At 57.0% G+C, this 23,355-nt stretch overlaps 1 protein-coding gene across 1 annotated transcript in view; it reads left to right on the top strand.

The window, feature by feature from the left end:
• Positions 1-23,355, top strand: part of LOC109254011 (voltage-dependent P/Q-type calcium channel subunit alpha-1A) — a 277,715-nt gene that overhangs the window by 231,478 nt on the left and 22,882 nt on the right. Inside the window, 9 exon segments of the mRNA XM_053897324.1 lie at positions 1,014-1,113; positions 3,197-3,357; positions 5,411-5,548; positions 6,816-7,017; positions 8,037-8,201; positions 11,640-11,750; positions 15,393-15,476; positions 22,709-22,825; positions 23,179-23,244. Coding sequence (XP_053753299.1) covers positions 1,014-1,113; positions 3,197-3,357; positions 5,411-5,548; positions 6,816-7,017; positions 8,037-8,201; positions 11,640-11,750; positions 15,393-15,476; positions 22,709-22,825; positions 23,179-23,244 — 1,144 coding nt within the window.

Here is a 23,355-nt window from a genome sequence, read left to right as displayed (position 1 = left end):
GTGTGTAGCAGTCGATGGGAATGCAAAGGCAAGGTAAGTTGGGCTAGGGTTTGAAGAGCCTTGAATGCCGAGCCAAAAGCTTGCAGTTCTAGGCATTCAGATTTCTCCAGAAGGATTCTGAGAAGGAGAGTGACATGGTCATTGGCTTTGAACCACCGTGTGTGGAAAAGGTGGAAGGAGAGGGAGACAGGGAGCGGGTGGGGTGGGGAGGGGAGCTGGGAAATGGGTAGTGGGACTCCAGCACAAGACGATGGCCAGGGACGATGATGGAGAGGTTAGGAGGGTAACCCACTGGGGATGGAGGACAGAAAGCTGAACGGGACCCGGGTTTCTGGCTTGGGCGACTGGCGGGTGGTGAGTTCTATTAACCGCAGGCCTCTGATGGCCGCACCCAATGCCCTCCTTTTGGGGGACCTGAATCATGGTTGGCTGAGGGTATCACGGCCTCTGCAGGGGCTGTACGGCTAGGGCGCCGGTCCAGTCGACCCTGCACTGAACCCCGTAGAAAAGCTGGGTTAAGAGACCCTGGAAGAATGAGGCCTGAGACCCTGGCAGAGGTTCAACATCAGCCTCTGACGTCCCGGTTCTTTGCTTTCGCGCGGGCTCAGGGAATATTGAGGGAGGGCCACGTTAACTCGTTCCTGGATCCTGTTGGGAGGGGAGGCAGGGAATCCCGTTCTCCAGCACCAGTGAAAGCCCACAGGGGCCACCAGCCGCCCCATGCTGGGTCTGAGGGCCACCCCATGCAGTTACACAGGCCCAGCCAAGTGGTGGAGGGCCCTTAACAAGTCCTGAGACCAGGACCACAGAAGGCCGTCTGCTGGCTACCTCTTGAGCCCAAACACAGCACGGGTGCTCGCCACTCTTCCCCAGCAAGGGCAGGCCGGCGCCAGGCTCACCCCAGACTCCTGGGCCTGAGAGGGCAGGGTCACGTGGAGTTGTGGGCCACCCCCCACCCAGACTGACTTCTGCTCCCTCTTTTCCCCTCTCCGTACCCTAACGTCCCTCCACAGTGGCAACAGCAAAGGAAAGGACATCAACACAATTAAGTCCCTCCGAGTCCTCCGGGTGCTACGACCTCTTAAAACCATCAAGCGGTTGCCAAAGCTCAAGGTGAGATTGGGGCATGTGGGAGGCCCGTCAGGGTTGCTGCCGTGTACAGTTGGGCAGGTTGAGCACTGCTCAAGGACACGACACTGAAAGGGGTGCTGGTAACATCACATCCATCGTAGATGGATGTATTTATTATTACAGCTTTCCAGCAGATGGCAGTAAAGTGAGCTGACCTGACAGAATCTGTGTTATTGTGACAATTTTCCATGAGATGAAGCGTCTTGAGGTCAGGATCCCCTTTCCTAATTCCCACGAAGCTACCGTACGGATAACAGTAGGGCACAACCCTGATGTGGGAAGCAAGAAACTAGGTTTCTGGTCCCACGTAGCTTTTGACTTTTCACCTACCAGTTCCAGGTCCGAGTATCTCCTGTTCCACAACAGTGTGAACCAGTATTTCCCAGAGCTTGTCATTCAGGAGGAAAGAAAAGGAAATGAAACCCAGTCATTCAAACGCATCTTTTCAATTGGCGTTCCACCTGAGGACCACCTGTATCCTCTCTTCAGGTTTATTTCATCGATCACTTTTTAAAATTTAAGTGAACGTATTTTAAAAAGAAATGCCGTGTCCAGGTTCTCAAGCGGGAAGAGCAGAAAGAACCCAACAGAAGATAAAACTAAACATGTTCCCCAAAGACAAGATACTGTTCTTAAAATCTAGCCTAAGAGGGGTGCCTGGGTGGCTCAGTCGGTTAAGCATCCGACTCTTGATCTCAGCTCAGGTCACACGTGATCTCACGGTTCGTGACACTGAGCCCCGCATCGGGCTCTGCGCTGACATTGTGGAGCCTGCTCGGGATTCTTTCTCTCTCCCTCTCTCTGCCCCTCCCCTGCTCTCGCAGGCGCGCGCTCTCAAAATAAATAAGATCCCGCCAAAAAGACTGCCTGGAAAGGACTTTGAACACGGGTTGAAAAGGAAAAGTATCAGGGTTAGCTGTTAAGAGTAGCAATTAAGCAAGATCTTCTGGCTCGCTCGAGAGGATTGAAGACGTGGAAAGTGATTAAGTTCGTTGCCGTGCGATTCAGCACTATTTAGTGTCGGGCTCCTGCAGGCCCTAAAGAAATGTCCCCTGTCACCAGGACTTTGCACTATCGCTAGCCAATAGGTGGCCGCCCTTTGGACATGAAAGCTTGCTTGCATTGAAATACGGAGAGGCCCAGCAGTATTCAGTTCTGCCGTTCTTCACCCTTTCCTGGGTCACGGCCCCCTTTAAGAGCCCCCATGAGGGGCACCTGGGTGGCTCAGTCAGCTAAGCGTCCGACTTCGGCTCAGGGCATGATCTCACGGTTCGTGGGTTCGAGCCCCGCGTTGGGCTCTGTGCTGACAGCTCGGAGCCCTCTACGGATTCTGTGTCTCCCTCGCTCTCTGCCCCTCCCCCGCTCTCACTCTGTCTCTCTCCCTCTGAAAAATAATATTTAATTAATTAATCAAATTAGATAAAACATAAATAAATAAAAGCCCCCAGGAAAGCTATGCACTCTCTCCCTTGGGGAAAGCTGCCGAAGCCAGCCTGTAGTTCCAGTAGGTTCGAGGACCCTTGTCCGCTTGCGGTTAGGACCCGCTGCGGTTGGAAGCGGAACGGGCTGGGAGACATTCCGGGCCTGGACCCCTGCCTTCTTGGGCAGATGGTGAGAGGGTTCCATGTCACCCGGGGCAGGATCTCCGGGGCACCTGAAGTCGGCTCTCACCGGCAGAGCGCCCCCTACTGCTCAGCGGTCCAGGGGATGGGAAAAGGGGCCACGAGTGAAGCAGGGACACAGAATTAACAGGAAATTCCTTGTCTGCCCGTTCCTCCTGCCCTGAAGAGCTGTGAGCTTGTCTTAGGCTCAGAGAAGCCGCCCCGTTTCCCGGGAGTTGAAAACGGCGGGGGTTGGGGGTTGGATGCACGGAAAGCCAGGACTGAGTGCAGCCCCAGCACCTACCTCCCAGAGCCGCGGGCCCTTAAGCGTGACTCGGCGTGGGGCCTGGTCGGTGAAATGGAACGATCGTGGGCTGCTGGAGGCAGCTGACCGGGCAGGCCCCCAGCCCCTCACGCGCTCTCTCTCCCCTCCACCTACCCCCCCCCGCCCCCCGTCCCCCCAGGCCGTGTTCGACTGCGTGGTGAACTCGCTCAAGAACGTCTTCAACATCCTCATCGTCTACATGCTGTTCATGTTCATCTTCGCCGTGGTGGCCGTGCAGCTGTTCAAGGGGAAGTTCTTCCACTGCACCGACGAATCCAAGGAGTTTGAGAAAGACTGTCGGTGGGTCTGCGCTCTGCTCGGTGCCCCCACCGAGGGGCTGGCGGGGGCGGGGGGGCGGCCGGAAGCACGAGCCACCGGGCTTGGCGACTGGAGTGTTGGGCTCCGGAAGTGAGCCAGGGGCCGCCCGCTGGGGTCTGGAGTAGGGAGGACAAGCGTCGGGGTAGGTAGGAAGCGCCCTAAGCTGGCTGCTTAACTCGTCATTCCGTCGCCACGTGGGATCGACCTGGGGGATATTAACACGCGTCCGCGTCCCCTTGTTTGAAAACCTTTACGGGCAGATGTGTTTCAGAATTCAAAATAGTTTGCAGTTGTTTGAGAAAGACCGTGTACCGCGTGTTCCACGCAGGACGTGACTCCCTCCGCTGGGTCTAAGGCATCCCTGTAATCAAACTTTTTTTTTTTTTTTTTTTTTTTTTTTTTTGGCGCGGGGTCACGTGACTGTTTGCAGCAAATGGGACGAAAAGCAAGTATAAAGAGCTTCAGGTCCAGGGGGGGTCAGGTTTTGCCGCCAAACGAATTAGATCAGAGGTGGACGGACTTTGTCCGCCAAGGGCCAGATGGCGCGTCACTTCTGCCTTTATGGAGTCCATGGTCTCAGCTGCACCTCCCGTCGTGACACGGGGCGGCCAAGGGCGCCTGGGTGGCTCAGTCGATTAAGCGTCCAACTTCAGCTGGGGTCATGATCTCGCGGTTCGTAGGTTCAAGTCCCGCGTCGGGCTCTGTGCTGACAGCTCGGAGCCTGGAGCCTTGTTTCAGATTCTGTGTCTCCCTCTCTCTCTGCCCCTCCCCCACTCACACTCTGTCTCTGTTCCCCCCCCGCCCCCCCCTTTCTCTCTAAAAAATAAATACACATTTAAAAAATGACACAGAGCAGCCAGACAACACATAAACAAAGGTTCCAATAAAATGTTATTTCTATATTATTTATTTATTTATTTTTTAGTAATCTCTACACCCAATGTGGGGTTTGAACTCACTCACAGCCCTGAGATCAAGAGTCGCATGCTCTTCTGTCTAGGCCAGCCAGGCTCCCCTAAAATTTTATTTCTAGAAACGAAAACTTGAATGTCGGTGTAAGGTTCATCTGTCACGAATGCATTCTTTCGATTTGCTTTCAACCACTTGGAAACGTAGAAAACCGTTCCTAGTTTGTGGGCCGGACAGAAACAGGTGCAGATTCGGTCTGCAAGCCATAACGTTCACCCTCTGAGTGAAGAGGAAGATATTTGGTTTTCAGAACTTTCTAGACTTTGGAGTTGTGGACCAGAACTTGCGGGCCTGGAGTCCCGCCCCGCCCGTCTTTGGGTCATCTTCATGATGGAAATTCTTTTTTAATTTTTTTAATGTTTATTTATTTTTGAGAGACAGAGAGAGAGGGTGGAGGAGGAGTAAAGAGAGGGAGACAGAGGAGCTGGGTGAAGCAGGCTCTGCATTGAGAGCAGAGAGCCTGACGCGGGGCTCAAACTCATGAACCGCGAGATCATGACCTGAGCTGAAGTCAGACGCTTGACTGACTGAGCCACCCGGGCGCCCCCTCATGATGGAAATCGCTAAGCCCTTACCGACGTGCCCAGTACATGCTGTCGCCGTGTAAAGTGTTACGGGCAGCCTGTCGTTATCTCGGAGGCTGTTTCCTGACGTTGGAAGGACTCCATTCGGCCACGGGTCTGGGGCTAAGCCTTGTATCGCTGCCCTAAAAAGGAGCAGCCCCCGTCCCCCTCGGTCTGATGGACCCAGAAAAGTTCCTGTCTCTCTCCCTGCTCTCAGCATCCCCCCAAGCCTGAGGCTCCCCCCCGCAGGACTGGAAGTTTTCATGTTGGAAGACAGTGCTGGGTCCTGAGTCAGCTCTCCCGCTGGGAGCAGGGGCCGTGGCCTCATCGGAGGACCTCCAAGGGGGTGCACACGTCCATCAGAGAGCCGCACGGGGGGCTTCCACTCCCTGGGCTGAGGGATGCCATGTGGGCTGGTGGGCCTCCTCGTCCTCTTACCTCTGGTCACCAAAGATGAGGGTCCCCTTCCTCCGTTGACTAACGGCCCCTATTTTCTGCATCAGCGGCAAGTACCTCCTGTACGAGAAGAACGAGGTGAAGGCCCGGGACAGACAGTGGAAGAAGTACGAGTTCCATTATGACAACGTGCTCTGGGCTCTGTTGACTCTCTTCACCGTGTCCACGGGAGAAGGCTGGCCACAGTAAGAGGCCCACCAGACAGCGCCACGGGGGAGTCGGGGGCCCCCGGGGAGCAGGATGGGGAAGGGTCTGAGAGCCCAGCGCTGAGAAAGGCCTGGACGAGGAGGGGTTTGCTCCCGGCTTCCCGAGGTGGAGACCCCGCTGGGTGCACGGGGGGCCCCGTCACCAGAACAGCAGCCTGCACGCGTGGCTGGGCTCGTTTGGGGCCGAAATGCAGGCCTCCCTCCGTGCAGTTCGCCGAACCCTCAGAGTCAGGGCCCTGCACCCTCCCAGATGGGATGCTGTTTCTAATTTGCAGAAAGGCTCCATGGACGCAGGCAGCCACGTCCTCTTAACCCTTTCTGTGCTGGTGAGCACAGATCTCCAAGGACAAGGCCTGGACGTGGCATTTTCCAAGTCCCTTTGACCACGGGACCGTTCCTCACCCAGACAGGGCCAGTCAGGGTTGTGGTGAGGCTGAATTGTGCAAGGCCAGGGCCGGACCCATGCACACGGGGCCAGTGCTAGCCCATACGGCACCTTTGGGCAAATTTTTTGGGAAGCGCTTCTTCAACAGACTTCACTTCCATCGGTCAGAATGTGGTCGGCATGTACCGAATGATTTTGTTCAAATAAGGTACTTCGTGGCCACCCGCCAAAAAGTTGTCCTCATAAATGCACAAATCTATCATGTCTCCAGTACGAACGGCACCCCTGAGGCACAGAGCCCTTGAGCAGTGCACAACCTGTGCAGCTGTTCAGAGCAGCTCTGCAGACACACACTCCCATGTTCATCCCCACTACACCTTCCCAGCACCACCACCTGTGCTTAAATGCCCCCCCCCCCCAGCACACACGCACTTAGGTGTGTGCCTCCATGACTCCCATACACCCTCCCATCCATCCCCACCAGCCTGGTTTCCCATCCCAACTTGGCCAGGCCTTAGTGGGTGAACTTCGACAGGTCACTTTAAACTGCCAAACCTCAGTTTCCTCATTGGCAAAACGGGGCCAGTAATAACCTCCCTGAGAGGGTTGCCAAGGCCATAGATAAAATCATTTCTAGCCCCTGATAGCCCCCGGGACGCGGTGGGAGAGGTAACTGAGAGCGTTGTCCACACTCCCCCCAGACGAAGGAGGAGGGAACTCTTCTGGCTTCGTAAAATCACCACAGGAGTCGGGGTCGGAAAATAACGACTATTTCCATCTTGTTGCTGTTTTCTTTTAATGTTTCCCTCCGTTCCCGTTGCTTGTCCCGCTTTCCCCCTCCCCCTGCTCCGCGCCTCCCAGGGTCCTCAAGCACTCCGTGGACGCCACCTTTGAGAACCAGGGCCCCAGCCCCGGGTACCGCATGGAGATGTCCATCTTCTACGTCGTCTACTTCGTGGTGTTCCCCTTCTTCTTCGTCAATATCTTCGTGGCCTTGATCATCATCACCTTCCAGGAGCAGGGGGACAAGATGATGGAGGAATACAGCCTGGAGAAAAATGAGGTGCCGCTTCCCAGTTGCCTCCTTCACTTAAAAATTGACAACTCCCGCCCCCCGTCGCAGGCACACACACAGGCACACGCGTGTGTCCAGAAAACAGCTTCTGGGGGCATCTGGGGAGGGCGCAGCAGCATCCTCCGGGCAGCATTCAGTCTGTAGGACGGCCCTTCATGGGGTTCCCAGAGGAAAACACACCGAAAGAAGGTGTATGTATCAGTCAGTTCAGACGAGGTTATGCCACAGTAACAAGCATGTCCGGAATCTCAGTGCCAGATGCCCACACAGGGATCGATTGATTTCTTGCCCAGCACCGCACGTCCAGGAGGCTCTGGTCCACATTACCTTTATTCTGGTTGCTCTCCGAGACACTTCAGATCAAGAAGAGATAATGGCAAACCACTGTGCACTTTCGGGGGCGGGGGGGAGATCTGTGCCCGGAAGTGACCCTTCCATCCACCCATCCACATCTCACTGGCCAGAGGAAGTCACACATCTGTGTCTGATGTCCGTGGGGTGGCAAAGTGTAATCTCCCCGAGGGCAGGGTGGTGAATATTTGTGAGTGAAACTCCAGTCCTCCCGAGAGAGCGCAGATGTGGCCCTTGGCTCTTCTAGAACCATCCAAGCTCAGCCAGGTGGAGGACCTGGGAATGCATCCTTCTTCTGCTCTATTGGCCCCTCACACTGAATGGCCATTATCCCTCCGTCCTTCGAAGGGAAGGAGGAAACGAAGCAAAGAGCTCAGTAGGAAAGAACGGTTAGGTTCGGGTTTGGCCCGCTTGGCAGCTGTGCTGCCTCAGGCAAGTGACTCAGCCTCTCTGAGCCTGCAAAGTAGGGTTGCTGATGGCGTCCCACGTGGGCAGATGACGACTTCTTAGGGAACCGCGGGTGTTGGCAGGAGGAAGCGGGCGTGAAGACCCAACGGGCGTGAGGAATCCTGGCTGGGGGCAGGCTCGGCTGACATGCCCGAGGGCCGGGGGGGTGGGGGGTGCCCCGTGTCCAGCCGCCGGCCTCTCTCCCGCAGAGGGCCTGCATCGACTTCGCCATCAGTGCCAAACCGCTGACCCGACACATGCCCCAGAACAAGCAAAGCTTCCAGTATCGCATGTGGCAGTTCGTGGTGTCCCCGCCTTTCGAGTACACCATCATGGCCATGATCGCCCTCAACACCATCGTGCTCATGATGAAGGTGAGCCCCCAGCACCGCCCACACCGCCCACGGCCACCCGTCCCGCCCCACCCCCAGCAGAGCGGAGCCGCCTGCCGCGAGTCTCCCAGACCGAGCCCCTTCCGACGTCACCTGCGGGGACCTTCCTCCAGGAAGCCCTCCCTGGCCTCCCGCAGCGGCACGAGGCACCCATCTAGCGGTTCTCCCGCGGGCCGTAATGTCGGTGTTGGGTTGCCCGGCCGTCTGCCCCACCGGCCTGTGAGCTCCACAGGGGCCAGGCAAGTCCCGCTCAGCCCTGAATTCCTGGGGTTCGGCACATCCCTGGGCGTGAGGGAACAGGAGGCCCTCAAGAAACGTGCGATGGGTGAAATGAGAAAGGAGGGGCAGGTAAGGACCTTGCAACCCTTGGGGCCGCGGAGTCCCTTCCGGGTGAAAAGCCAGGACCTTGCACCCTGTGGTCTAAAGACCCAAGGGCGGGATTTAAGCCCAGCTCCGCTGTTTGACTTAGCATTTAACTTGGCGCCAGGGGCCAGCAACTATCAGGCGTCAGTTTCCCCGTCAATGAAACGAGGACGATAATAACGGCACCTTCCTCCCGACCTCGAGCGGGGGTGAGGATTGAATGAGGAAGTCCAGGCAAAGACACGGGCACATGTCTCGGCACTTTGAAAACACTCGGTCCCTAGGCTGCCAACTTTTGAATTGGCAAAAAAGCAGTGCGAGCGTTTGCTTGAAACGCTTCTCCGCAGGCAAGCTCTTTTCTCTTTCCATCGTTATAATCCTTAAACGGTTCCAAACAGACAGAAAGGAATAGTACAGCACAGCGCTTCTCGAACTGCTGTGCGTTCACGGATCATCTAGGGATCTTGGTAAAATGTGGATTCTCGGCCAGCAGATCCGGGGTGGGGCCAGGATTCTGAAATTCTAATCAGCATCCCCCAGGATGCAGCAATCCCCGGGATTGCTGCGGGTCCCTGAATACCCGGTCTCCGTCACCCAGAGGTGCCCATTTGGAACATGCTCTGTGCTGGCTTCATCTGTTCTCTCTCTCTCTCTCTCTCTCTCTCTCTCTCTCTCTCGTGGTTGTCGTTGTTGTGAGGTGAAATTCACATAACATAAAATTAACCAGTTCAAGCGCACCTGGGGGGCTCAGTCGGTCAAGCATCTGACTCTTGACCTCAACTCAGGGTTGGGAGTTAAAGCCCCAAGGCGGGCTTCCGTGTCCAGCATGGAGCCTCCTTAAAAAAAAAAAAAAAAAAAAATTAACCATTTCAAAGTGTGCAATTCAAGGGCAGTTTCGTACAGTCACCACCCTGCGCAACCATCACCTCTCCCTGCTTCCAGAACATTTTCATCACCCCAAAAGGAGGACCCGTCCCAGCAACTGCCAGTCTGCGTTCTGTCTCTGTGGATCCATCTATTCTGAACATTTCGTCTATTTTTTTTAATGATTATTTATTTTGAGAGAGAGAGAGAGGGCGCTTGCACACGTGAACAGAGGAGGGGCAGAGAGAGGGAGACAGAGGATCCGAAGCAGGCTCCAGGCTCCGAACCGTCAGCACAGAGCGCGACGCGGGGCTCGAACCCATGGACCGCGAGATCATGACCTGAGCCGAAGTCGGACGCTCAACCGACTGAGCCACCCAGGCGCCCCAATTTCGTCGATTTTTTTAAATTATTTTAATGTTTATTTATTTTTTTTAATTTTTTTTTTTAACGTTTTTACTTATTTTTGAGATAGAGACAGAGCACGAACGGGGGAGGGGCAGAGAGAGAGGGAGACACAGAATCGGAAGCAGGCTCCAGGCTCCGAACCGTCAGCACAGAGCGCGACGCGGGGCTCGAACCCATGGACCGCGAGATCATGACCTGAGCCGAAGTCGGACGCTCAACCGACTGAGCCACCCAGGCGCCCCAATGTTTATTTATTTTTGAGAGAGAGACAGAGTGCAAGCAGGGGAGGGGCAGAGAGAGAGGGAGACACAGAATCTGAAACACGTTCCAGTCTCTGAGCTGTCAGCACAGAGCCTGACACGGGGCTCGAACCCACGAACCGTGAGATCGTGACCTGAGCTGAAGTTGGACACTTAACCCGACTGAGCCACCCAGGCGCCCCAATTATTTTAAAGATACCACAATATTTTGACCTTAAATTCTTCGGTATGTATTTCTAAGAAATAAGAAAAAAAACAAATAAGAAATTTTCCTATATATTCTTTTTTTTTCCTATATATTCTTATGCTTGACAAGATTTCTCTAAGATACATATTGAATTGTCCCCAAAATATCTTTTACAGTATGCGTTGTTCTCTGAGCCAAGATCCAAAGGGCTACACATGGCCTCTGGTTGTTGTCTTTTATTTTTTATTAATTTTTTCATGTTTATTTTTAAGAGAGAGGGAGAAAGACAGAGTACAAATGCGGGGGTGCACAGAGAGAGAGGGGGACACAGGATCCGAAGCAGGCTCCAGGCTCTGAGCTGTCAGCACAGAGCCCGACGCGGGGCTTGAACCCACAAATCATGAGGTACTGACCTGAGTCAGAGTCACATGCTTAACCCACTGAGCCACCCAGGCACCCCTGTTTGTTGTCTGTCAAATCACTGTCTTCCCCATACCGTTTTTTTTTTTTTTTTCTTGCCCCATGCTGTTGACTTTTTGAGGAAACCAGCTAAGTTGAATGAAAACTGTCCCACCTGTGGGTGCGTTAGTCTCCTCGTGGGGTATTGTGACTTCTCCCACCTGCCGTGTCTCCCGTAACCTGGTCCTCAGGGCTGAAGGTTATAAATTTGAATATAATTAAATAGTCTGGGCAAGAAGACTTCATAAGGAAGTCTTAGAGTAGCAGTTATCTCTGGGGCAGGTTACTGACTGGGAAAGGGTGCAAGGAAACTTTTGGGGGTGCTGGAAGTGTTCTGGGGGGCAGTCTCATGGGAGTGCACAGCTAAGGATTAAAAAGGGGGGGGGGTGCTGCGCCTGGGTGGCTCAGTGGGTTAAGCCTCGTACTCTTGGTTTCGGCACAGGTCGTGATCACACGGTTCGTGGGTTCAAGCCCCACATCGGGCTCTGCCCTAACAGTGCTTGGGATTCTCTCTCTCCCTCACTCTGTCTCTGCCCTTCCCCTGTTCTTGTGCTGCTGCTCTCTCTCTCTCAAAATAAATACATAAAAGATCTGAAAAAAAAAAAAAGAAAATCCCGCATTCCATCCGGAGCCGCATCAAGCAGGCAGTCCTGGGATCTGGGATGCTAAGGTGGGACTCAAGAAAGTGCTTGTTTGGATGTGAAAAGATTAGCCCAGCCCAGGAACAGCTGGCCGGGGGGCCTGGGTCGCCTCCAATAGCATGTCGGGAAGCCCAGTGCCCAGGTCTCGCCTGCCCCAGGACGGGACAGTCACAGAGCCGCCTCCCCAGCTCCCCCCCCTGCCCGCTGACCCCAACGTCCTTCCTCCTCTCTACTCCAGTTCTACGGGGCCTCGGTTGCTTATGAAAACGCTTTGAGGGTATTCAACATCGTCTTCACCTCCCTCTTCTCTCTGGAATGTCTGCTGAAAGTCATGGCTTTCGGGATTCTGGTAAGTACGGCCTTGGGGCTAGAGCCGTGGATCGGGGATGGTGGGTGATGATCTCCCCAACCCCAGCGGCAGCTTGAGCATCCCTCCAGTGCCCACAGACCCTTGTTAGCCGTTCCTGCGCCTGCCAGATAACAGCAAGGAGACCCAGCCCTTGCCAGGCGCATGCACCTGCCGTCATTCCTCAGAGCGATCCAAACTGGGGGGCGGGGGTGGGGGGGCGGCGATTGCCATCCAGTTTAAGGAAACTGAGATCCGGACCGGGCCGAGTCCGTGGTGTCCCAGCCGTTCTAACCACAATCCACAGTCAGGCGTACCTTTTGCGAGGGAGGCAGCACCCAGACGCGCAAATAGACAACCGACGTGAAGTTTTCCAGAATCCAAATCCCGTCTCTGCCTGCGGCACGGGCTCTTCCACTGATGGCGGAGCTTTTCTTTTCTAAATGCAGTTGGTCGCCCGCTAGCCTGTCTTCATCTCCGACTAATGCGAGTGGTCTTAACCTGAAGCCCACTGATCCGTGGGTGCAGGGGAAGGGGGGGCGGGGGGGGAGAGCTGTGAAATTAGACATGAGCAAATCACGTCTCTAGTTTTCACAAGCCGCTAACTGGACGTTAACATTTCCTTCCATCTTGAAGGCAGACCAACCCCTGCAGTGTGACCAGTACTCTGTGTCACCGATAAAAATCAGATCTTTCCGTAGCGCATGACAGAGGCGGCAGGTTCCTCCAAATTTTTGTTCGTGTTCAGCCTTGCTTCGAACGCCGGTGACCGTCAAACCTACCGCCGGAAATTATTTCATGTTAATGAAGAAATGCGTTAATCATTAGATCACCGTTTAAAAATAGTTTTTGATAATTGTATTTCGGCGTAACAGGTGCCCTTGCAATCCTGGGTATTTTATTTTATGCATTTACAAAGCTTCCTCTGAGAAGGTCTTCCCAGGAGGCCAGGGAGGTTCACAGCCCCCCCCGCCAAAAAAAAGCCAAGAAGGCCTGAACTGAACTGATGGGTTGTGTGATGGGACCTTCTAGAAGGTCCCCCGTGAGTGGCCAAGCTCAGACTTAGAACAGGATGCTTCCCTCTTGCCCACCCACTTTGTCCACCTCTCTGAGGAGAGTGGCCCACAGCCTGTGGCCTCGCCAGGCTGTCAGCGAGGTGGAGGCAGGATTCCCAAGGTGGCAAAGGGTGTTAGTTTGGACACCAGAGAGGCCTCGATTCAACTCACATCCGGGCTGTGTCACCTCGCCTCTCCATCGCGAGGGCTCGTCCTCTGCCTCTTCCTCAGAAGAGCCCTTGCGAACCCCAGTGTGCCTGAAGGCTGAGGGTGAGGGCTGGCATGGAGTGAGCGCCCCATAAATGCCAGGAAGGGTCACCATGAGGCCTTAAAATTGAATGATCCCCCAGAGCCAGCCCCGGAAGTTCAGGCTCACTTGGTCAGGTGGGAGCCCCTGAATCCGTATCTTTAATAAGTGCCCCAAGGGGAGTCCAAGATACATCTAGTGTTGAACACCAGGCAGAAAGGGGAGGCACCCCACAGCCAGGGCAAGGGTACCGACTCTGCATTTCGGTCCTGGGGATGCCACCAGGATGGGTCACAGAACACGTATAGGGGGGGCGGCAATCAGGCTCTGGCGTGCCCGTATCAGGGTGCAAACCCCTTTCTAGCTGCGTGGCCTCAAGCAAGGCACATGGCCTTTTTCTCCTGTTTCCACATCTACAAAACAGGAGTACCGTGCACCCGGCCTCCCAGGGCGGAGGGGAGCGTGGTGTAGGTTCAGACGCGGGACCTGCCCAGCCCAGTTGTGCTGTGCGGTTTTTGTAACCCCCGTCGATCTTCTGGTAAATGAAGCGGCTTAGGGCTCCATCCTCCCCGCCCCCGACCATCCCCCAGGGGCCTGCGTGGAGCCGCCCCCTCTGGTTTGGGTGAAGTTCACCATGTGCAGTTTAGGCAATGGGGTGGGAGGGAGGGACCCTTGTCGTCCAGGGGCTAAGACCTATGGCCAGACGCCTAGAAAGTCGCCTTCATTTGGACTCCCCCCAGAAGCACAGCCTGAGATCAGGACTGAGTGCGAGGAATTTATCTGGAAACCCAGGGAACTCAGTGTGGGGGAGAGGAGTGAGGCAGGAGCCAGAAGGCAGCCAGTACAAGCATGTTATGGAGCCAGTTCCACAGTTCCCTTGAGGACCAGCAGGAGGCAGCAGAGAGCGCATACTGCAGCGGCTTTCCACCTGAGGGGAGAGCCGGGGCATTTATCCTCCAAGGCCCATCAGTCATAATCAAGGGCTGCTCCCAGGGGGAGCCGTTTAATTTGCAATCAGAGAAAGACCCTGGGCAGAGCAACCGAAGGCGTGTAGGGGAAATATGAGGGGAAATGGGCGGGGCCCCAGCAGCATCTGCCAAAATACCAAAAGTGCCAGTGGAACATGAATTCCTTTTGGATGATTACGAAACAGCATCCATTCATTGAGCACCTGCTGTATAACCAAACTCCGCCCCCCGGCTTCACATTCATTATCTGATTGCTGTTATACCCCTGTCTTCCAGAAGAGGGCTCCAAGGCCCAACCAGTCCCAACTCCGAGAACCTTTCATTCCTACGCGCTGAAAATAGTTTGAGCCGGGAAAGCACAGCTCCAAAGCCTGAGTCCTTCTCTGTGAGGCAGAGGGGCTGCCTCAGGGCCAGACGCTCAGGGGAGGAACAGACCAATCAGAAGGGGACCTGCGAGCCCCAAGCTGGTCCCCGCTTTGTGAGGGTGCTGAGAAAGCCTGCGTTAGGTGTGGGTCCCACTGAGCCTGGAGGGGAGGGCTGTCTGTTTGAACCAGACCCTTGGATTCAGGCAGAGGTGCTGCTCGGCGTGGGCTCAAACGGTGTGGAATGTTTTCGCAAATACTCCTCTGCGCAAAACCTGTTGGCTGTAACTAGACACAGGCGGCCCCATCCAACCGCAAGGGGACCAGAAAGTGCAGCCTGGCACGTGCCCCGAAGGCGTTTCATGCCCCTGTTACCTTTCCCCTTCTTCAGATTAGGAAGTGGAAGAAATGAGAGGTTAAGTCACTGGCCCACAGCCATACAGCAGGATGGTAACAAAGCTGGGATTCGAACCCACAGTCCACTGTCTTAGCGAGCATGCTGTAGCAGGTGCGGTCTTGAACACAAACCCTAGACTCGAGCTGAGTTCAGTCCTGACCCTTCACCTCTGTGCTGCTCACCTCAGAAGGTGAGCGGCATCCCACTCCGAGCTCCCGTCGCCTCGGGTAAAGCGGGTGACAATCCTTTGCTCTGAGGGTCCACGTGAGGATCCCAGTGACATCGTTTATAAAGCATCTCGGGTCTCAGGGAGCCCTCAGATATGTCAGAGAGACAGGCAAGCCCAAAGGACAGCCCTCGTGCTCCAGCAGAGCGACACCGGGCCTTGGAGGCCCCCCCTGGGGCCAGGAGAGCCATGGGGGTCCCAGGGAGGGGGACTCAGAGCAGGTGATATTAAGCAGCCCATAAAGCAGCACTTTGCTATTTGAATGACCACGCGTGTTGTGGGCACTCGGGCTGATCAGCAGCCGTGCCCCTAATGCACCCCGGGGCCGGCCGTGGCAGCCGGGCGTGGAGCCCTGTGTTGGCATCTCTGTCTTGTGGGTCCCCATTCTAGAATTATTTTCGTGATGCCTGGAACATCTTCGACTTTGTGACTGTTCTGGGCAGCATCACCGACATCCTCGTGACTGAGTTTGGGGTAAGTTTCCCACCAGCTTCTCTCTGGATAGCTCCCGGCTGGGTGGAGAATGGGTGGCTGGGGGTGGGGGGGAACCTTCCAAAAGCAGCGGTCCCAAAAGCCACAGCTGACTCGGGCCAGCACTTGACTGTGACCAAAGAGGGAGAAGCGGGGACCCCAGGGGCAAGGGCAGCCCCTCGGGAGGGCGGCTCGGGGAGACGGGGGAGCCCAAAGCCACAGCTGTGGGGCCAGCACTGCAGTGTGAACTTTCCTGCATCTCGGCCGTTGACCACTGAATCAATAATATGGATGAGTGCACTGAGATAATTAAAGGATCCCAAGGCTGAGCCCTACCCCCAAACCCCACACAGTGTTGGGGACCCAGAAAGAACCAGCTTCGAGTCCGTTCTGTTTGAACTAACCATCTTCTGGTTCATGGAAGGAGGTTGAGGAGGGAGCCGTGGCCCTGGAGCCAACAGGGGATCCCACTCCTAAGTCCCCAGGATGTCCACCCTCTTCTGTCCCCAGGCTTGGGAGGCTTGCAGCTTGGGGAGGGGGACGGTCCCTAGACCTCCGTGGTGGCCCCATAGGCCACATCATCCTTCCCCCCATCTGAGAGACTCAGGGCCCCAGAGCTCCTATCTCACATACCCTCTTTGGCCATTTTCGAGTAAGCCCAGGCCTGGGAGCCCTCAGGAAACTGGTGGGGAGAGTAGGAAATCCTCATAAGGGGAGCAAAAAGGGCAAAGACTGTTGAAGCCAGGGGTGGGAAGGGATATCAACCTCATCAAAATAGCAGTAAAAATAATGGCCGACTTAGTTGCGTGGCAGGCACAGTGCCAAGCGATTCACGTGGATCAGCTCGTGGTACAGGTCAGGGGGTCAGTAGTTAAAAGGATTCCTTTGGGAGGGTTTAACTGAAGGGATTGGAAAGCAGAGACTACTCACAGAGAGGAGGGGAAGAGGGCCGACCAGGATGGGAAAGCGCGGGGCACCCAGCCACCGTGAGGAGCTGTCACCTGCCCAGGTGCTGAAGCGGGGAGGAAATCTGAGCTGGGGTGGGGTGGGGAGGGGCCGCCCAGCAGGAGCCGTGGACCTGCGGGGACAGAGCCTGTGCCCGAGAGGAAGGCCAGAGCAGGCTCAGGGCATCAGGGGAGAGATACCCAAGTCCATCTCTCCCCCCGCCCTCCATCTCCTGCCAGTGCTTCCCGTTGGCCAAGCCTAGCCAGAAGGGAGCCAGAAGGCCAGGGAGCAGGGGGTGGGGGAGGTGCTCAGAACAAGCAGAGAAAAGTGGAGAATACACCTGGTTGGGCTGTGGCCCCATTTCACAGATGAGGAAGCTAGTGCCCAGTGCTCGGGGAAGCGAGGGACCTGCCCAAGGTCGTGCACGCACCCAGACCTGGTAACTCCTGAGGCTCACCGGTGGCCCTGGGGTGGCCCATTAGAGCCCCCAGCAGAAAGGGCTCGATGGGCCCATTCTCCCATCCTGGGAGGCCGACGGGACGAAAGAGCTACACAGAAACGGAGGCCATTCTCTGATGTGTCCCCTGAGACCCCCCCCTCCCAAGTGGTGTCCTGGCCATACCTCTTTGCCCTGAGCTCCACTGAGCCAGAAATTCTCCCTTCCCTTCGTCCCATCCCTAACACCTTCCTCTAGGGAGGTCAGCGGGGGTGTCCCCGACCTGGGCCCCGTGCTCTGGCAGAGGACCAGAGCCCCGGCCTCATCTTCTGTCCTGAGTCTCTAAGAGATCCAGAGCTCTGACTGGCAGTCACCCAGCTGAGCACAAGACAGCTTTGAACCAGTACGAGAGGTTGGAAGGGTGGCCCCGCACCCCCCGCAGAGCACGTGGAGGGAGTTGGTTGAAACCTCCAGTGGCCGGGAGTAAGCGATCCATAGGGCTGGACCCCCGCGGCCCGGGCTCCGGACTGGCAGGACAGGGAAGGGCATCAGGGCTATTCAGTGAGTCGAACAGCCCTCCCCACGAGCTGTTTGACTTTGCCAGCCTACGTCACCTCTGCTTCTGTAGCGTGGGGATAACTGGTGTAATTAACCTCCCTGGGTCCTTGCCAGCTTCACGTTCACACATGCATCCGGTAGGCACTCATTGAGCGCCTGCTGTGTGCCAGGCACTGTCGTAGGTGCTGGAGACCGTGAGCAAAGCCAGACCAGACAAGAACGCCCGCCCCCCACAGGGCTGGCATTCTAGGGAAGGAGCTGGCAACCTTTAACACGCGTGAGTGAGCCACGTGAAGGGTTTGGCACAGAACCTGCCAGGAAATAGATCGTTCACAAATGGCGGCTGTTATTCTTACTGCTACAGCTGTTGCTATTATTACCGGGAGCGTCCTTGGGTCTGCAGTGGGCCTTCCACTGTACTTGGGTTTGCCAGTCACCTCCCCCACCCCAGCCCCCCGGGGCCCTGGATCAGAATCATTTGGAGGGGAAGGCGGAGGCTGGGTGTGTGGACCCTTTGAGGATGTTATGCTCCTCCCAACCTGGGCTGAGGGGAGGCCTGCCCTGCGGGGCAAGGAGCCCACAGCCACCCCTTTCTGCCTCCCAGGTAAGCCCGCCAGGTTCAGGCCAGAACCCCGCCAGGCTGAGGCAGGGGGCGCCAGACGCTTGGGAGGGCAGATCCCCGGGTTGTGCGGGAGGGGGAAGGGCTGGAGGCCCACTGGGCCTCAGCTGCCGCCCCCTAGTGGCCGGGTGACGGGGGTTTGCCCTGCGTGCGATGGTTAATGACTGTTTCTTGTCTTGTCTCTTTTCATGCCTGCTCTTTAAACTGTATATTGGCACAACGCCGTCTGAAAAACTCATCCAATCAAAATGCACTATGAAATTCATTTGTTCATCCATGACATGGTCTGTGTGTTCATACACCAATGACTATCTCCCAACCCACCACCCCCACTCCCCGCCCGGGAACCGAAACCCATTGGTGTTTTGGCACTGGTTACAAATCAACCTAAAAAACGCTGAACACGCCTCCCCAACTGCCCCCGCCCGCCCGCTCCCCCTCCATCTTCAACATCTGCATCTAGAATCCGGTTGGTCTTACTTCTTTCTGAAGTCTAAATGCCTTACATTAACTGTGAACGCATCTTCTCGTACCAGCACTGCACGTCCCGCCCTGGGCTTTCTGGACTTGGGTTGCCTGATGCATCCTGCCCTCCCCCAGCACCCCTACCCCGTCTTGTCTGTCCGTCTCCCCAGCCCACCCCCCTCCCTCCTCCTTCCTGCAGTCTCTCTCTCTCTCTCTCTCTCTCTCTCTCTCTCGTTTTTACTGGGCTCTGAGTTGGGGTTTTCTGTGTGGGTTGGTTTGCGTCTTTTGCAAAGCAAAGGGTTTGCTCCAGCAGGACTCATCAGCTGGGTGGGCCTCCGGTGGGCCTCCCGCCCCATCCCGTACACGTGTCCCTACACACCGAGCCCCTGCAACACCCAGACATCGCTCCTGTCCCCCTCTGATCAGCTCCATGGGGCCTGGGCCCCGGGAAACTCCAGGCCCGTGGGTGTGACTTTCTAGAGATGTGAATCTCCCAAGTCCAAGGAGGTCGGAGGGCCGGACAGCAGGCAGGCAAACACTCCCAGACAAGGGAAACACGGAAGGGCCAGGACTCGGGCCGGCCAGACGAGACCCTCTCCCGGAGCCCCGGCCTTCACGTGCTCACATAACCGCCCCCATACACACAGTCACAGCACACAGGTGCCCTCGCCCCTTTCCCACATGCGCCCTCTCTCTCCCTTCCTCTCTTGTTCTTGTGCTGCTCCTCTCTCTCCTCTGCCCACGACACACACACACACACACACACACACACACACGCACGCACACCTGTCCCTCCCGGTTACATCCATCCAGCCTGCCCCCCGCATGCCCTGACACAGCACACTCCGTCTCCACCTCTGTCACCTCACGGATGCGGCTCCTTGCTCACTTCTCATTCTGGTACCTTCCATCTGCCTCCGCCCCACGCCCGCCACCTCAGAGCCCCGTTGAAGGACTCCCGGAACGGCATCTCTGCGCCAGGACCCCTCCCCACCCCCAACCAGTACCACATGCAGTCATCCGCCAAACAAACGTTGAAGGATTGCAAATTGGGTGCCCCGAGTGGAGTGGCGGGCTGAAGCGGACCACATCACTGACACCGCCTCGCGGGTCAAAGTGGGAAAGCTGGGCATTGGTCGAATAGGCACTCAGAGCCACCTGAAGTTATAACTGGGTCCGGAGCTAAAGAATGAGCAGTGTTAACAAGGCAAAAGAGCGGGGGGAAGGGCATTTGAGGCCCAGAACAGCACGGGCAAAGGCCCTGTGTCAAGAGGAATCATGCAGGGGTCGGGGTCTGCAAGTTGAGGGGGTGTGGCTGGAGCAAAGAGAGGGAAGGAAGGCTGACTCAGGAAAAGTGAAGAGGGCGGAAGGGGATAAGCCCCTGGGGCCTAGCGGAAGCCAGGGAGCATTTAGAGCAGGGGTAGCATTGGAAGTGTGATTAGACAGGATGGCGAGGCTGGGAGGCAGCAGCCGGTGGCCGGGGTGGTGGTGGGGGGGGAGGGGGAGGGGAGGTGCTGGGCCGCAAGGGGGAATCCCCAGTGAGAGGGGACTGGCCATCTGAGCAGGGGCTTCTCCGGGACCCGGGGATGGGTTGGGTCTGGACTGGGGGAGGAAGGTACCTGGAGAGATCGGAGTCTGGCTTGAACTGGGAGATAGAATCTAGGGAATATGCCAGAAGAGGAGCAGGTTAGGAGAAGAGAACAGGTGTAGGGCACAGCCGTGGCGGGTCTGAGGTGCCTTTAAGAGCACCCTGGAAGCAGTCAGGCCAGGCGAGTGGTTATGGGGTCTGGAGCTCAGAGGCAAAGTCGGCTGAGATGGGGGCTGCCGGGGGCAGGATTTCTCTGGAGCCCTCAGGTGGCTGGTTCCCATGTCTTTCTGAGCTCTCGCGCCCCTGAGCACCACAAGCCTTCCGGGGCCTGCATCCCACCCCAATCGCCCTTGAACCAGGAAGCACAGGGCAGCCTTGAAGGACAGCATAGCTGCTCCTTCGGGGCTTGTGGATGGAAAAGCGGGAGCTAGGAAGAGGGAAGTCGCCAGTTCTGCGAGCACTTGAAGGACTCGATGCAGAACCAAGAAGAGATGGCGGGCAGATGAGTTCCTTCCCCTACCCTGTCACCTGGACCTCTGTCATCTCCACCCCCTACCTCCCCCATGTGTCTCCTCCCTCAGCTCCAAGAAGGGCAGCATGTTCTCTGCACGCGTCTCCCTGCAACACCCCCTTGCTTCTCCCGCATGGTGACAGGCTCCCCCCTGCTCTACCCTGAGCCCCCGGAGGCTGCTCCAGGGCCCGCCTGCTTTTGCATGCTGGGCAGAGTCCCCATGTTATGACCCGCCCCGTGAAGGGATGGCTTGTACTCTGGGGATGGTCGGGAGGGGCTGGGGACACCTGGGCCATCGGCCCCGTCCCCAGGTAGAGCTGGGTGGCCAGGCAGGGCTGGGTGTCAGGTCAGCTGGCCACCGGGGGTGACTCTCAGCTGAGCTGGGTGTGGGAGCGTATTCGAGGCCCTTGGGACATTCTCACGGTGGTTGGGCCCAGTATGGTCAAGGTAGGATCTCCCAGCCCCCACCCCTGTCCTAGAGGCCTAAGGACCAACTGATGTGTCCCCAGAGGCATCCTAGACTTGGCCAGCAAATCCAGAGGCCTCTTGGAGCCCCAGAAATTTCTCGGACCCCCATCCCTGCCTCTCAGCTCCCAGGCCCGGAGCTAGGGCAAGATACAGTAACTGGGAAGGATCCTGGAGGATCCTGGGTGGCACGTGTGGCCTGTTTCAGGGGGCCAGCCACATCTGAGCCCCAGCTAACTTTTGCCAAGCCGGAAGCAGGTCCAGGGTTGCCAGCAAGTCAGATTTGGGGCAGAAGTCAGACTTTTAAACACTGGCAACTATTTTTCATCGAAACAAAACAAGCTGCCGAGGCCCGTCAAGACAGCTCCGTCAGCCAGATGTGGTCCATTTGTGACTTTGAGCTTCCTGCCCCCCACCCAGCGGCGACCCTGAGGCCCCAGCAGGCACGCCCCCCCCCCCCCCCCCCCCGGGGCGGCCAGCCAGCGCCCTGTCTCTGCCTGGTCTCTTCGCTCCCCTCCCAGTTGGCTGCCCCCTTCCCTGGGAAGTTCTCCCGGCGGCGGCTGGGCGGGAGGAGGGAGAGGCAGGGGGCCTGTGAGCTGAGGCAGGGGGCCCGTGAGCTGAGGCAGGGTCCACCCAGGGAGGTCCTGGGGGCAGGGACGGCCCCACCTCCAGCCCCGGCCCCTCGGTGGGCCTGGGCTGTTTGCCAGCTCACCCACCCACGGGCGCTGCGTACTTCCTGCTTCCCGCAGGCCTGGTCCCGAGCTACTCCACCCAGCCCCAGAAGCTGAGAAGCCATCCCTGAGAGGGGGGAAAAGGGCCCCAAATGCATCTTCTCGACTCAGCGGGCAGCGAGGACTCGCCCTGCAGCCGACCAGCCCCAGCTCCCTCCCGTCCTCCCCATTCCCGCTCGCCAAGGGGGTAAGAAAAGATGCTCTTTTGCTTCTCCGATTGGCTCAAGCCGCTGCTCCTCTTGGCCGTGGGGTGAGGTCAGGGCGGGCAGGAGCGGGTGGGCAGCTCTACAGGGCAGGGCAGGGCAGGTGCCCGTTGAGTCCCACGACAGATGCATTTCTGGCCCGGAGCGTAACATGCCCTGGGAACCCGCACATGTCCGCCAGGCCTGAGCGTGCTGGCTACCCCCACCCCGCCCTGGTGTTTGTGCATCGTACACGTGTGATGGATTCGGCAACTTGACCCGCTTGTGTCCTATCGTCTCAGTGCATTTGGTTGTTGGGAGAAACAAAAACCATCTCGATTTTTTTCCTGATTGGATGATTCGGATATATTTTCTTTTCCTTGTTCTTTTGTTATTTCTTCCCCACCCCCACCCCACCCGGTTCCTTTCTCTTCCTTTTTCTTTCCTTTTCCCCATTGCGGGTGGGGCTGGCCGGGGGGGTTTATGCTTTTGAGTTGCCTCTTCCTTCCTGCCACCCTATCCCCCCCCCCCACCACCACCTCCCAAACTTTGTTCCCTTTTCGACGTTTTTTCCTCCGCACCATTGCATTAAGTAGTGCTTTCTCTCCCTCCTTATTTGGGGTCTGGCTTGCTTTTCCTGTTGGTTGGCTTCATGTAGGGGCCTCTGTGAGTGGTGACGGCTCTGAGCCCCTGGGGGTGGGTGGATGGTCACCCTGTTTCTCTCCATCTCCCCAGAATAACTTCATCAACTTGAGTTTCCTCCGCCTCTTCCGAGCTGCCCGGCTCATCAAACTCCTGCGACAGGGTTACACCATCCGAATTCTTCTCTGGACCTTTGTGCAGTCCTTCAAGGTGAGCCCCTGAAGCCGGCCTGGGGCTGAGAAGATCATACCCCCCATCCCTGCTCTGGCTGAGAGTACAAATCGGGTGGAAATGCGTGTGTGGTGCACTTTGTTGAGAGTCTGTTTCTCTAGGCTGCCTGCTCCTGGGGCGGCTGGAGAGCTCCAAGGGGAATCCCCCTGATACCCTGCCACCATGGCCTCAAAGAGGCCCACCAAAGGGGACCAGCCCTGGCACCACTCTGGCACAGCCTGGGACCGCCCAACCCTGTGGGGTGGCTCTCTGGGACAAGGGAGGGAAATGGTGTGGCCGAGAGGCGACCCCCCCCTGCCCGCACTCTCCTTCATTGCCTTCCTTCCCACCAGGCCTTGCCTTATGTCTGTCTGCTGATCGCCATGCTTTTCTTTATCTACGCCATCATCGGGATGCAGGTGAGTGCCCACCCCTAATGTTCCCAGAGCCCTCCCTGGGATGGCCACCGTCCTCAGGCCGGGCGGGTCAGGGGGACCCAGTTTGGAGAGACCGCCATGGGGATTGAGTGG

This window comes from Panthera pardus, unplaced genomic scaffold (assembly GCF_024362965.1).
Source record: "Panthera pardus isolate Hobbes unplaced genomic scaffold, ASM2436296v1 HiC_scaffold_8, whole genome shotgun sequence".
Classification (NCBI taxonomy): domain Eukaryota; kingdom Metazoa; phylum Chordata; class Mammalia; order Carnivora; family Felidae; genus Panthera; species Panthera pardus.
This window is presented reverse-complemented; position numbering and strand designations above follow the sequence as displayed.